Raw genomic sequence first — 12,937 nt, 5'->3', positions numbered from 1 at the left:
AGGGTAAAGGGCTTTGGGGGCCAGGGTGGGTCTGGGGGAGAGGGGGCTGTGTGGGGCCAGGATAGGGCCAGGGTAAAGGGCTTTGGGGGCCAGGGTGGGTCGGGGCAGAGATGGCAGTGTGAGCCAGAGTGGGACTGGGGTGAAGGGTTTGGGGGGACAGGGTTTGGGGGAGGTGAGTGAGGGCTGTGTGGGGTGGGGAAGAGGGCTGTTTGCAGCTAGGGTTGGCCTGGGGTGAAACGTTTTGTGGGGAGGACGTGGAGGAAACACTGGAGCTGGTGCATGGAGGAGAGGTGGGAGCAGGGACTGGAGGACAGGAGGGCTTTTTGTGGAGAGCAAGGCTTTGCAAGGGGGTGAGGTGTGTACAGGGCTGAGGGTGGAGGGGAAGGCTGGAGAAGGAGGGAAGGTTTGGGGTGGAGAAGGCCGAGCTGCTCAAGAGGACCTGGAGTTTTGCCGTCATACACCCGATAGTCACCGGGATGAGTGCTGGTGAGGGGATGCTGGTATCAGCAGGGCCTAGTGGTGCATCCCGGTGGTATCAGCAGTAGGTCCTAGCTGTGCAAGGGAGRTATCTAGGATTTGTTTGTCTGAGGGCCGATTTCAGCCCATGGTAGAGCATAGCGTGGGCAATGGATGGCAAGGCTGGGAATCTGCTTTGTAGCAGTTTGGAGTATTTTTTCTGAATGAATAGGGACAAGGTACTGAGCTCAACAGAAAGCTTTCCCCTTAAAATGGGGAGTCTGAATAAAAGTCTGAGTAAAAAACTCTAGGGAAAAAATACATGCAGTTATGCAAAGACAAGGAGAATCAAATCTAATATTAAACAGAAATTTGATGGTGTAGGAGCTGGAAAGGAATATCTTCTCCCAATTCCAGCTTGTTACACAGAGCACTGCACACTCGTTCATTAAGACTCTCCCCTCCTCCACCTTTTAAAATGCCAGGAAATGGCTATTGCCGGGGGCAGGGCACCAGACCTTTTGGCCTGATGGTGTGATGAGGTATGGCAATCGATGTACAAGCCCAGCTAGGTGTGCTGGTAATAGCTATTGTTGTAAGAAATCCAAATGTGGGTTTTGTCTTGGATGCTGGTGCTATTTACTGAATGCTCCTGTAAATGTCTGTAGATACTCAGAAGTGGACATAAAGCAAAATTCTTCTAATGTGTGATTTTTTTTTTCTTGAGGTTTTAATTGATCCTAARGTGTTATTACTGTTCAGCCCTGAGAATCGAGATTGTTTGACACGTTAGAGACTAAAATGTGCAGTGCATTTCATAGGGCTGGGTTCAGGGCAAAATCACAGGCCCTGAAACTAGTGCTGGAGCTGCCTGCAGTCCTTGGGGAGTGTCACCTCGCCACCTTCGCCTCTGGGAGTAGAGCTAGCAGGGCTGATGGGCATACCTCATCCAATTAGCCTGCAGGCTTATGCATTTCAACTTTTCTTTCTTTTTTTCTCTGCATTGTTTATGCATGCTGTGTCTGAATCTCCTGCAGTAAATGCTAAAGACAGAGGAGATGACTTTTTTTTTTTTTAAGACGTTAAATTATATTCATGCCAAGAAATTACTTTGTATTGGCTGGCTCAACAAAAGGCATGGTTTATGGTTGTGCCCTGCTGTGTTTGTGTTGAGCTTGATCACTTTTACAGAGAAAGAGGAGATAAGGACTAAAGGCTTTTGAGAGGTGTCAGTGGTTCTCTTTTACAGACACTGAGAGCAAGCCTAAGTGCTAATGTGGGAAGGTTAGTTAGAAGATTGTGTTTTTGTGTTCGTCTTCATACAAATAAGTTGACTCACAGATACAGTTTTTAAGAATGCACCTCTTCGTTCTTGCGCATATGATGTAAAGATGAACGTTGATCTGCACTTGACTTCATAAGGTAGTTTGTTCAAAGAAAAAGAATGGCCTAAAAAAAAACCCTTTGATTACCTTAGCATTTCAGATTGCAGTGGTGGTTTTTGTGTGTGTGTGTGCGTACACAGCTTCAGATCTGTATAGGCAGTCCTTGGCTGTACACCCTCTCCACCATGAAATCGCAACAAGGGAAGCCAAGCCAAGGCTGCTGCTGTGTTTGCCACCAGCTAAAGCAAGCTCTTCTGAACATCCGCTGATTGACTTCTTCGTCTCACTGATGAAGAGTTTTGTTCATAGGCAGTATGTGAAAGTTCAAGCTGTAGGCTTAGGTTTTAAAGTCTTAAAGACCTAGCTGTCCGGTCTGATTTATATGGGAAGAAATACTTGACTATGGAAAGCCTCTGCAATTTCAGTTAGGCTTTGGTTGTGCCTGTGCACGTTTGTGAGAACACATCTGAATTAGAGAATCTGTTTAATAGCACAGTAAACTGCCAAGTCTTTAGATACTGTAGTGGTGAGGAGGGATACATGAATAGAAGTGGTTAAAAATGAGTTAGTTTTTTGGCCCAAGTAAATGAAATTACAGGAAAATACTGTTGTGTATGTTTAATAGATGATGCTCTTGTCTCTCAGAAATGTATGCTATATTTGTGTGCATACAGTACGTTCATGACCTGATTAGGTTAGTCTGTATAATTAGCTGGTGTTGTCAAAGCATTCATGCATCTCTGTCTTTGGATGTCACTGATAAATTTCCTGTGCAAGCTGATTCTTGTCCAAATATTTTTTTCCATAATATTCTGCATAAGCTGTCTGACATAATCCTGTCTTTCAAAATCTTCAATTTGAGATTGAAATTTATCTGTACTATTCTCTACAGTTGCACTTGATCTGTAGCGTGGATGTAAAATTGTCCTTTACATCCTGTACAGTGGAATGTTCGCCTTCAGTTGACTCTTTCTTATACTTGTGATATGAACAGCCAGGGCATGAGGAACAACTCTGAACCTATAGAAGGCTTCGTCAGCTGTTTCATGTTTGGGACTACTTGAGTTCTTGCATTTTAATAAACTGTTCTTGTCAGTTAAAACGGGAAGCAAATAGCATGGTTGTGGAGCTAGCCGAGCACTTGCTTTACAGAATGTAGTAATACACTTGAGAAATACTGGTTTTAGTTGCTTCAACGGAATTAATTCAGTCAAATTCAGTACTTGTTAAAAACAGAACTATACAGAGACCAGTCTTTCTCCAGTACCTTGGAAGTCTGTTACCACTTCTGGATATATGCTGTCCTGGTTTGCATGTGCTAGGGAAATCCTGCATCAATTTGTCACCTGCTCCGTAAATCTACTTCAACTTTGTTAGGGCTGCTGCTTTGTGCCTTCAGCATTTGTGCTTTCAGCATGTGCATAAATAACAAAATTGCAAGTRGTATGAATGACAGCTTAGCAGGGGTGGTTTGAAAGCTTTAATTTTTTTTGCTTAAGAATATTTGTGTGTCTGRTGAGCTCTGTCTTGGCATTTGGGTGTGAGTTGTAGCTTGCTCAGATCTGTGTCCTGGTGTATTTGGGAGCTAAAGTAATGCTGTCTTTTATCAGCTAAATTGTGATACCTCTTCATTTTTTTTTTTTTTAAAAAAAAAAAAGGAAAGAGAAGATGAGAATGTAAAATGCTTTGGAGTCTGACAAGATGCTGTTGACGATCAGTTGTACCCCTTGCAAGAGGTTTGCATTCTGTTGTGTGAGTCATGTTACTTGGCAGTTATCAGTTGGTCTGATTACTAACTGTCTCAGTGTAAAGTCTATATGCTGAATGAGCTGCACAACTACTGGACCATGTTAGTGATTTCTTAGAACCAAAATGCTGCTTCGGCGCTGGGTAGCATACAGACAGTAGGTGCCATTGCCTGTCCTGCCAAGACTAGTCTGCTGGTCAATTATTTTAGACTAAGCATTGAATGTTGTCACGTTAAAATGTCTGCTTTGTTAGAGCAGGAATGAAGTATGTCAGGACTTGCTTAGTTTCTTTTGCACCTTGAGGGTTTCAGTGCCATTATGTCAAATTAGTTGGATGCCATGTGTGGGTGCATAGAATATTGCTGCACTGGCTCTGGAGGCCTTTTTGGTTTTGAGACAAATGCTCAGTCTTAATTTCAGAAGACAAGAACTAGGACATGACTGTAATCAGTGTCCCCAGTCTGAGAGATGTGGAGTTGAATCATTGATAGACCCTTCAGTTATACAACATCTTTTTTGCTCTTCAAAATATTGTTGGCTACTTTGATATGTCACTGCGGTATATGATAAGAAATGTTGATGACAATTTGTTGCCGAATTAGGTGAAATGTGTTACTTCCTTCTCTAAGGAACAGAGGTTAAATGAAWTTTTGGAAGCTGAATGTGTTGTCAGATGTCTTGTGAGCATACAAACTTTCAGTGACAAATAGCATAGTAAGCAACTGTCATTTCTTTGAACTATYTTGAACCTCGTAAAGTGTATAGATTAGTTCAAGTGGGAGAAACTGCTGTTAATCTCTTTTATCGTACTTGCTCATCTTATCACTGTCCTTAGCAAATAAAACAATATTTAGTATAAGAAAACATACAATATATTGGTTGGTGAAACCAATTTTTGTCTTATGTGAAAGGATGAAATTACAAATCAGTTCTTGCAAATGTGATCTGGGCAGSAGATAATGCAGACCACTTGAGTACATTGCTGTGGATGGTATTTGAAGAGTAGAAGGGGTAATCACGAAACAGGTATAAAGGATGTGATAGAAGAGTGGTAGAGTACATGTAATAAGATATGGAGGAGGAAGGTGAACTTTGAGCTAAAACTGAATACTTCTCTGGAGAGCACACTGCTGTCATTCAGTGTGTTTCTGAAGTTGATGTAGAGGAATGCTGCTGTAGGTCACCYGCATTGTAAGTAGCGGACAAGAGGCCAAGTACAGATTCAGCAGAGGATAAGACGTTTGGGTGGGTTTTCTTTTGCTGTTAGCTTAAGATGAGATGTAATTTCAGCAGAAAAACTTAGTTACTTAGCCCTCAAAGAAAGGAAAGACATGCCGTTTTTCACAACTGTGCTGAGGGATCGGCACTGAAGGGGAAAAGCTGGTATCCAGTACAGCAATACTTGGAGGCTTATCAAGTCTGGAGCTTCCTAGCGTTGTCTCGAGTCTGAGGCAAGAAGAGCAAAGTGTCTGAGCTGAAGGCCTTTGCCAGAACGCGCGGCTGGGTGGTGTATGGATGGCTGCAGCAAACACGCTGGCTCAGGCTTTTTGATGAGTAGGACAGGGCGTGAGCAAAATGGGAAAGTAATGAATAAAGAGGATGGGACAGGCAGGCATGTTCTGGGTGACCCTCTGAGCAGGGGGGTTGGACTAGGCGATCTCCGGAGATCGCTTCCAACCTCAGCCGTTCTGTGAGATGGGCTGAGGAAAGGGGATTCGGATGCGTTGGCCTGCCAGCGTGGCGGTGGGTGAGTCTGCCTTACGGGGCTGTCGGTTTGTATTCTCCGTTAAGCAGCGCTCTCGGTCATAAACTGCCTGTACTACTCTATTTTTTGTAAAGAATATGTTGTTAAATGAATGCATTCATTTAGGTATCTCATTTTTCCTGAAAGCTGCTTCCTTGCTTCAACTACCATGTACTTGATATGACTACAAGGCTCTAACTGCAATTAAAAAAAAAAATCTTGTGGTGTTTCTCACATTCTCTATACTTTCCGCCCATGATAGTGCTCAGTATATAGTGTCACTGCTTTCCTACTCTATGTACTGTATTTTTATTTGTGAAAATCTAACGGAGCAGTGATGAAAAGAAAAATGCTTTAAGTCTGGATTTAAATCAGTGTGAACCTCAAAATCTTGAGGGGAGAGATTCATCTGCAGGCGTAGAAAATCTGTGTAAGATCTTTTCCTTGAATGAGTAGATGTCAAATTGTTTCCTCAAAAGTGAGGGGGAAATTGGKTTTTGGTTATTTTCTTACTATTCAGTTTGGAAAATGAAAATTGGTGAAGTCAATTTTAGCGTTCTTAACTGGCTAACTTTGTAGAATCTCCTTCCTAGGTTTAAAATGCTCATGAGTTATTGTTTTTTTCTGAAAATACAAACAGGTCTCCGTAAAAGGCTGGTTTGTAAGAGAACAAAGCATGGGCCAGGCAAACTCGGATTGATTTTAGATGGTAGTTTAAAAATGCGGAGTGCTTGTGCTTGCTGCCATCTCACCTAATGAACAGTATTTGCTGCTGCTTCTCAGTTTCCTTCCCCTCTGCGGAGGGCCCGGGGACTCGCTGCGGGGCGCCTGGTCCCGGCGCTGGGAACGTTCCTTTCGACGCTGTCGCGATGCTGCAAGTGCACRCGTGGAGAAACGAGCAAAACGCAACTGGTTTTGTTGCTGCTGCATTACATAAGCAACCGACTTTGCTCCCGAGATGGCAATTCCTAGATATAGGTAGCTTTAAGTGCGTGCTTTAGCTGGTTTTTGTCTGCCTGGTAAATAAGGCAGTCATTTGATAWTAAAATCAAAGCTGTTCTGGTTCTTCTGTTAGCTACTTGAATGTCTTTAAAAGTTGCTTGTGGAAGTTTTATAGAGGCTATGAGTGTTTGGCTGAACTTGCTTCTGCTTTGAGGAAATTTTTCTAATTGATGTTGAAGTTAGGTTACTGACATGCTGTGGACTTCTTATATAGGTGGAYAGTTTCCAGAGATAACACCCAAACCATTTCCTATTACAGATGACTTAGAGAAGTGGCTACTCTGGCTTGCGTGCTTGCTTCATGTGGCTTCCTCATAAGAACTGTGTTTTTATTAAGTTTTTAAATCCACCATGTAATAAACAATTTCTGTTGGAGAGATGATTTTGCTATCCGTAGTGCGCTTCAGCTGTGTCTGAGGAACATACCAGGACCTATTTGTGCTGCATAGTGAAACTAGTTTTTTGTCAGGGACAAATGTGTTGACTCAATTCGCTGATACGGTTCATTGTACAATTTTCACAGGCTCTAAGGAAGCAGTAATTGAGGCATCAAAATCAATTGGATAAGTCAGTCGTGTGACCATCCATTTCCTTATCTAGACTGCCTAATACTTGTCTCTTCAAAATGGAGGGAAAATTTTTGCTAGTTCTAGTTCCATGTATTCTTGCAGAAGCTTTTCCAGAGAAAAAATTCTTTAATTCTTCAGTTTTTTGCTGTTTGAGCTTTAATACATTCTATGCCTTTCTCTTCATTGAAATTGAGTCTTTCTTAATCAGAGAAATCARAATCAATCTTTTGCAATCTTATTAGAGGCAGTACTGTTAAATCAGATATAATTGGAGATGTCACTTTACTCCTCCAAGATTTTTTTTTTTTTTTGCATATACCCTCAAAGGCGATGTAGAATGTTAGAGCTCTGTTCCAGAGCAAATTTCCTAATCTTCCACCAGTAAGTTTCTATTTGAGTAGATATTTAAGTATGCAATGTCGGGGGGCAGTAGATTCCTCATGAAGGCTTAAGGTACTGATACACTGCAACAGGACTTCAGGTTGTTCTTTCACCTTTTCCTGTCTGCTTCCCTTAAGTTCTGTTTTCTTTGCAAATGCGTTCTCTGATATCTTTAATGGCCTTATACCTGATAGTGGCATTAATTTAGACTTCATTCATATGTTTCAGTGCTAATCTGTCAAATAACATGCACTTTAGTAAAGAGTATTCTAGTATTTAGTGAAGTATAGGGAACTATATTTACATTTGGTACTAGCCTTCCTCTTTAAGTTTGATGTAAATGGCAAAAGCTAGAAGCCGATAGCCAGAAAGACAGCAATAAGGCTATGCCAACTGCTAGTTCTTAGTTTGTAAACTTCACCTGAAACTTCCTGTGCAAATGCAGAGTTTCAGCTTTTGGCTGAAATTGTACCACTGATTTTCCAAATAGCTGGTTTCCATTATCTCTCACCATCTTTGTCTCATTCTTCATAATAGAAAATCTTGGCTATGGTAGATGCTGAAGAGGACTCCTTTATCTTCCCCTATCACATAAGCATTACATCCCTTGATATCGAAGACCTGTATAAAGTTCAGTTTGCATCTTGATGTCTTTGTGTGCGGTCATAGCAATGGTATTGCTTCTGAGGTCTGCATGGGATTATTCTATTTGCTGCTGGTGCCTTAACTGCATAATGCAGAAGTAAGTGCATAAAAACGTAATTGTCGAATCAATGATCGAATAAATTCATTTTATATGGCAGAACTTTGGCTTAATAGGCTCAAATTCTTAACTTTGAGAATATGTCATCTCATTTAAAAAAAAAAAAAACAAGCAGAGAACTTGTGAATGGGAGAAAAGAAAAATGAGGTGCTTACTCATATGCCAACCAGAAGGCTGATTATGGGCATTTAATAAATCTTTAAACTAATTAGTAGGAAAGAAAAAAAACTAGGTGCTGTTTTGGAAAAAAAAACACAAAAGAAAAATTACAGTGAAGGGGTCTAGTTTTGTTGAGATGTGTGTAAATGAAGTTAAAAGCAAAACTTGATCCATAACTGGGGACAAAACAATTCTTGCTGGTGAAATTTTTACACAAACTTTACTTACAGTATCTTTTTTGCTACAGCTTATTTCTCATTCTTGCGCAGAAAAACTTCTTTGCATTCATACTTTCTCARTGGTAGTCATTATCTTTAAAGGCTAGTGTTCCTTTTAGTCCTTGCCTGTATTCGAGGACAAAGCAACGGAGATTCTTTTAGTGCTGTTTTCTTCATAAAATTTTCTCCTTGAGTACCAAATCACACCAGTGAGTGTCCCTGTGGCAAGGAAACTTTTTATATGAGCATATTTGTCCTGAATATAAGTGTCAGAGTGGGAATTTTTTGTAACCAAAATCAGGACAACTTGGCAGGTTAAGTTCTGCTATGGGCATGTTTAGAGTCTGAACTGGAGCAGGAAGTGCTGGCTACAAAAYAAGCTGCATCCTTCCTGTTGATAAGGAAACTCAGTATGGAGTTTATCAGAATCTTTGCTAATATACCTGGGTGTGTGGTGGGGTTTTGTCAGTCTGTATGCATGTCCGTCAGAGAGTCAGTTCTTTTGTGGTGCCTGGGCTCCCTGTCTGCACTCGAGCAACAGCCAGTGCAGTTTCTTGTGAATTCATGTTTTGGTGTATTGCTTTTGTAAGTATCACTGAATTGTGTGACAGATTAGTTTTCAATCTTCACGTTTTCTAAATGATGCTTTCTTATTAATTGTAGGTGGTGCGTTTGTGTCAGAACCCAAAGCTGGCATTGAAGAACAGCCCGCCTTACATCCTAGATCTGCTACCTGATACGTACCAGCATCTGCGAACCATCCTGTCGCGCTACGAGGGCAAGATGGAAACCCTAGGAGAGAACGAGTATTTCCGAGTGTTCATGGAGAATTTAATGAAGAAGACCAAGCAGACAATCAGCCTCTTCAAAGAAGGGAAAGAACGGATGTATGAAGAGAACTCTCAGCCTAGGTAATAGGGAGAAGATGTTTGCAAATTTTTAGGTTACAAGTTAGCTTTGGTGAGCAAGATCTTGAAAAAAAAGGCTGGTTTGGGTGGCATGGTGTCTGTACACAAAACCAGGGACTATGAGGAGAATTAAGACCGAATGTAAAGTTTGCAGTAARATATACTCAGCTATGTCAAAATCAGAGTGCAGAGTAAGTCTTCAGAGCCTGTATAGCCTYGATTGTTGCATAGTTCATTTGGTTAGAATAAGTAGTAAAGTCTATTGTGTAAAGGTTCTGCAGTTCTGTGTTTTGAGACAGAAAATCTCTTACCTAAGAGAATAATAAGGTTCAGAGTAACCTTTCTGGCAATTTTAGGGAACAGTAGAATATTTTGAGTATGTAGCAAAACAGTCATCACACTAAAACTTACCAAAATTGATCATTAAGCTTTATGAAACTTCCTTTTTCTGGAAACTGGAACTGTCCAGTATTTGGGGGAGGGGAGGGGGAAATAATGTTACCTTAGTTTGTGGGAAAAGAACATTGTACTAAACCCCCTCAACTTTCATATGTTAGAGTAAAATTTGAAATTTTAGGTAGATCAGGGTGCCGCCTTCCTYGTTTAATTGTGTGAAGAAGGCACAGCTGAGGTCAAGGGAAACAGCTGAGGTAAACAGCACTTATTAAAAAGGATGGGAGAAGGAGTCTGCAGACAGTTTTGAACGTAAGCTTCTCTTGATCAAAATAACATGAATTTGGTAAGTGCTATACTGTGCCTGAAAGGCTTCTACCTTCCTCCCTTTTGACTTGAAGGTGAGGAGTGCTTGGGTGACTTGTGAGGAGAGAGKTGTGAGAAAGGTTGATCTTGCGTCTTTGTCTAGGTGTTGGTGGTGGGGTATAATAGAGTTGTACAAAGTATATGTTTCTAATTTTAAACTCACCTCAGAATCTTCAAATAGGTGCTCCTCCACTTTTGGAGTAAAAAGTGGAAAAAATGAAAACAACTCAATCACCAAATCTAGTTGCTGTAGGGAGGATATGTGGTTAATGCCTTGGCAACTACTTGCTTGAATTATTTTGAATGGAAAATGAGAAGTAATGATGCATGTTTCTGATATAAATGTGTACAATATTCTCAAACAAACAAACAAAGAAAAACCCAAAAAACCAATGGTGTGTCCATGTAGCATTTTCTGTAGTGTTGAACTCTAAGATTATGGTAGTGGCTCTAGAAGGCATTGCTGTACTGTTTTACTTTTCACCTCCAGTGTTCAAGAATGGATTAAGAAGTTGAAGTATCTTTTTGGATTGTTGTTCAGTATCACTTCTTTGTAAGATAAAACTTGCTTTTAGGGATCGTAGAGCCAGGGTTTGGGAGTCTAAATATGGCATCTTCATGTGKTTTCCTTGTTTCTTTTAAAAGTTTAGTTTTCTCCATGAAGCCTTCAGGAATTCGGGAGTTTCTCAGCTTGTTAGAAGTTGACAAAAATGTTTTTTCTTTTGTAAGAATTAATGACTTCAAATATGCAAAGAAAGGGAGAAATTTTCTGGAAGTTTGTCATCAGTCTGTAGAGCAAACAAACGTAACTTGAATCTGGTATTCACTGGAAATTTCCTCATGGCAGTGTGTGTGTGTGTGTGTGTATGTATATATACATATATATGTATTCTTTTGCTTTTGATCTTATATAAACTTGCTGTTAATGTTAGTCTGCAGTGTTTTGAAATCATGTCTTTAAAATTCTGATTTGATGTACTAAATTTTTTAATTTTTTTGACTTCTTCTGAAACTTTTTATTCTTCTCCTCTGGATTCACTTTGCTGCTTATTCCCTCCCACAAATGCCCGTACGTTCCTCCCCYAGATGTCTCTTGGTGTAGAGCAAATGCACTATTTTGACACTTTCATAACTAGTGTGTGAGCTGTGCAGGTGTTTGCTAATAGCAAACACATTAGAAATGACTGAAGTCTCTCTTATATTGTAGGATCAGATTTGTCTTGATTGTTTGAACATCAGCTTTCTTTTCTTAATTTCTAAATCACTTTTTATGTACTCCCTCTAAAGCTGTTCAGAAATTCTCCAGACCAAAAGCAGAGTTGGAGGAAAGCTACAGAGCCCCATGTCTTCTGGCTGCTTGTGCTGCTTTAAAAGTTCATAATAACTGCAAGGTGTTACCTGATGTTGAGTGTTTTGGTACAGTATGTAGTGTATGTGCTTACAGTAGAAGTATGCAGGAGTGTACTGTGAATGCTACTTGGTATTTGTGGTATGATAGACTGAGTTTAAAATCCACTAGTACAAAATAAGATTGTATTTGCATACTGAAGGTTTACAGGTGTATTTGAAGARCAAAGCACCAACCTCTGATGTATTTTCCAACTTTCTAACTACAGGAGAGGGGCGGCTATGCTAAGAACAAGKTCAACGGAGACTTGTGCTCATTGCGCTGATGGATGCGGGTGAATGTTTGTTCCTTGAATTTGTTTGACAGTTGCAGTCACAGAGCTATTAGGAGCGAATGTCTCTCTCCTGCGTTGCATGTTAACAGGCAGCATGCCGAGGGCATCTTCCTGGCRTGGCTAACGCCACGGCTAGCGAGACTTCCAGCGCTGTGAATGCTCAAAGGCTTCCTTTCTTTCCTTAGGACTATAACAGCTGTTTTGTCTTTGTAACAGTGCGGTTTTGATGTATAGTGGTTCAGCTGAAATTGCTGCTGGCTTGCATAAACTCTCATACTGCAAATCTTCTGAAGAGAACTTGCTTGGTTATTAGGAGAGCTTCAAAGATAGCATTTAAACAGATATGCAAGTGAACTAAAGCAAAATTTAAAGGTTCAAGCTGTTGCGGGTGCTTTTCAAGCTATGTGCACACTTAAGTAATAAGTACGTGTARTAATTTCTTTAGTTGCTGCTTAGAGACTGAGCAAGTATATATATGTAATCTGGTGACTTTTCAGTATTTTTTTTTTTTTAGTGGAGATGCTGCATTGCTTCTCTGAGTATTGACAGTTTGGGTGCTTATTTTGGTTGTTCTTGCTAGTAGGTAGCCTGGCCTCTGAAAACAAATTAATTTGAAGGTTCAGTAAGCTGAGAGGGTGGCAGCTTCTGGCTTTGATGTTGGAATTAACTAGTATTCAAGGCTTAATCATTCTGATTATTTCTTTTGTTATGTGATTACAGTAAGCTAAACATAAGTCATTCAGTTATCTTTGGCTCTGAAGATAAGAACGCTTCAGAAACTGTTGTTTCCTACTCTGTTTAGATCCACTGCGTTTTCTAATGTGAAAGGCATTTCAGACTTGTCACTTGMAGTTAAAAATAAAAGTAACGCCCAAAGGTAAAGTTCACAGCATATAAAGTTGAAACAGTGCAAAAAGAGAAATTCTGTAGAATATTTTTAGCGGGTTTATATCCAAAAGAGAAAGGTACACCTGTTCAGCACTGAATAGCTCACTGGACTATCTATAATACTAAATATTGTATTCCTCTGAGCCTGTGTATTTTGAATTCTCTCTTATTTTTGGAGCGTGATGGTGGTTTTGTTTTAAATAGTTGTAACAAAAACTGGTTAAATATACATACATTTCCTGCAGCAGTGCAGTGGTTCCATTGGTGATACTATT

General features: G+C 40.3%; 1 protein-coding gene across 1 annotated transcript in view; it reads left to right on the top strand.

Moving 5' to 3' along the window:
* Positions 1–12,937, top strand: part of CBL (Cbl proto-oncogene) — a 44,162-nt gene that overhangs the window by 1,527 nt on the left and 29,698 nt on the right. The window contains exon 2 of the mRNA XM_085316738.1: positions 9,089–9,336. Within this exon, the coding sequence (XP_085172864.1) occupies positions 9,089–9,336 (248 nt within the window). The remainder of the gene's footprint in view (positions 1–9,088; positions 9,337–12,937) is intronic.

Source organism: Rhea americana, unplaced genomic scaffold (assembly GCF_003343005.1).
Source record: "Rhea americana isolate MKP2758 unplaced genomic scaffold, rheAme1 scaffold_48, whole genome shotgun sequence".
NCBI lineage: Eukaryota > Metazoa > Chordata > Aves > Rheiformes > Rheidae > Rhea > Rhea americana.
Note: the sequence above shows the minus strand (reverse complement) of the source record. Positions and strands in the feature narration are given on the sequence as shown.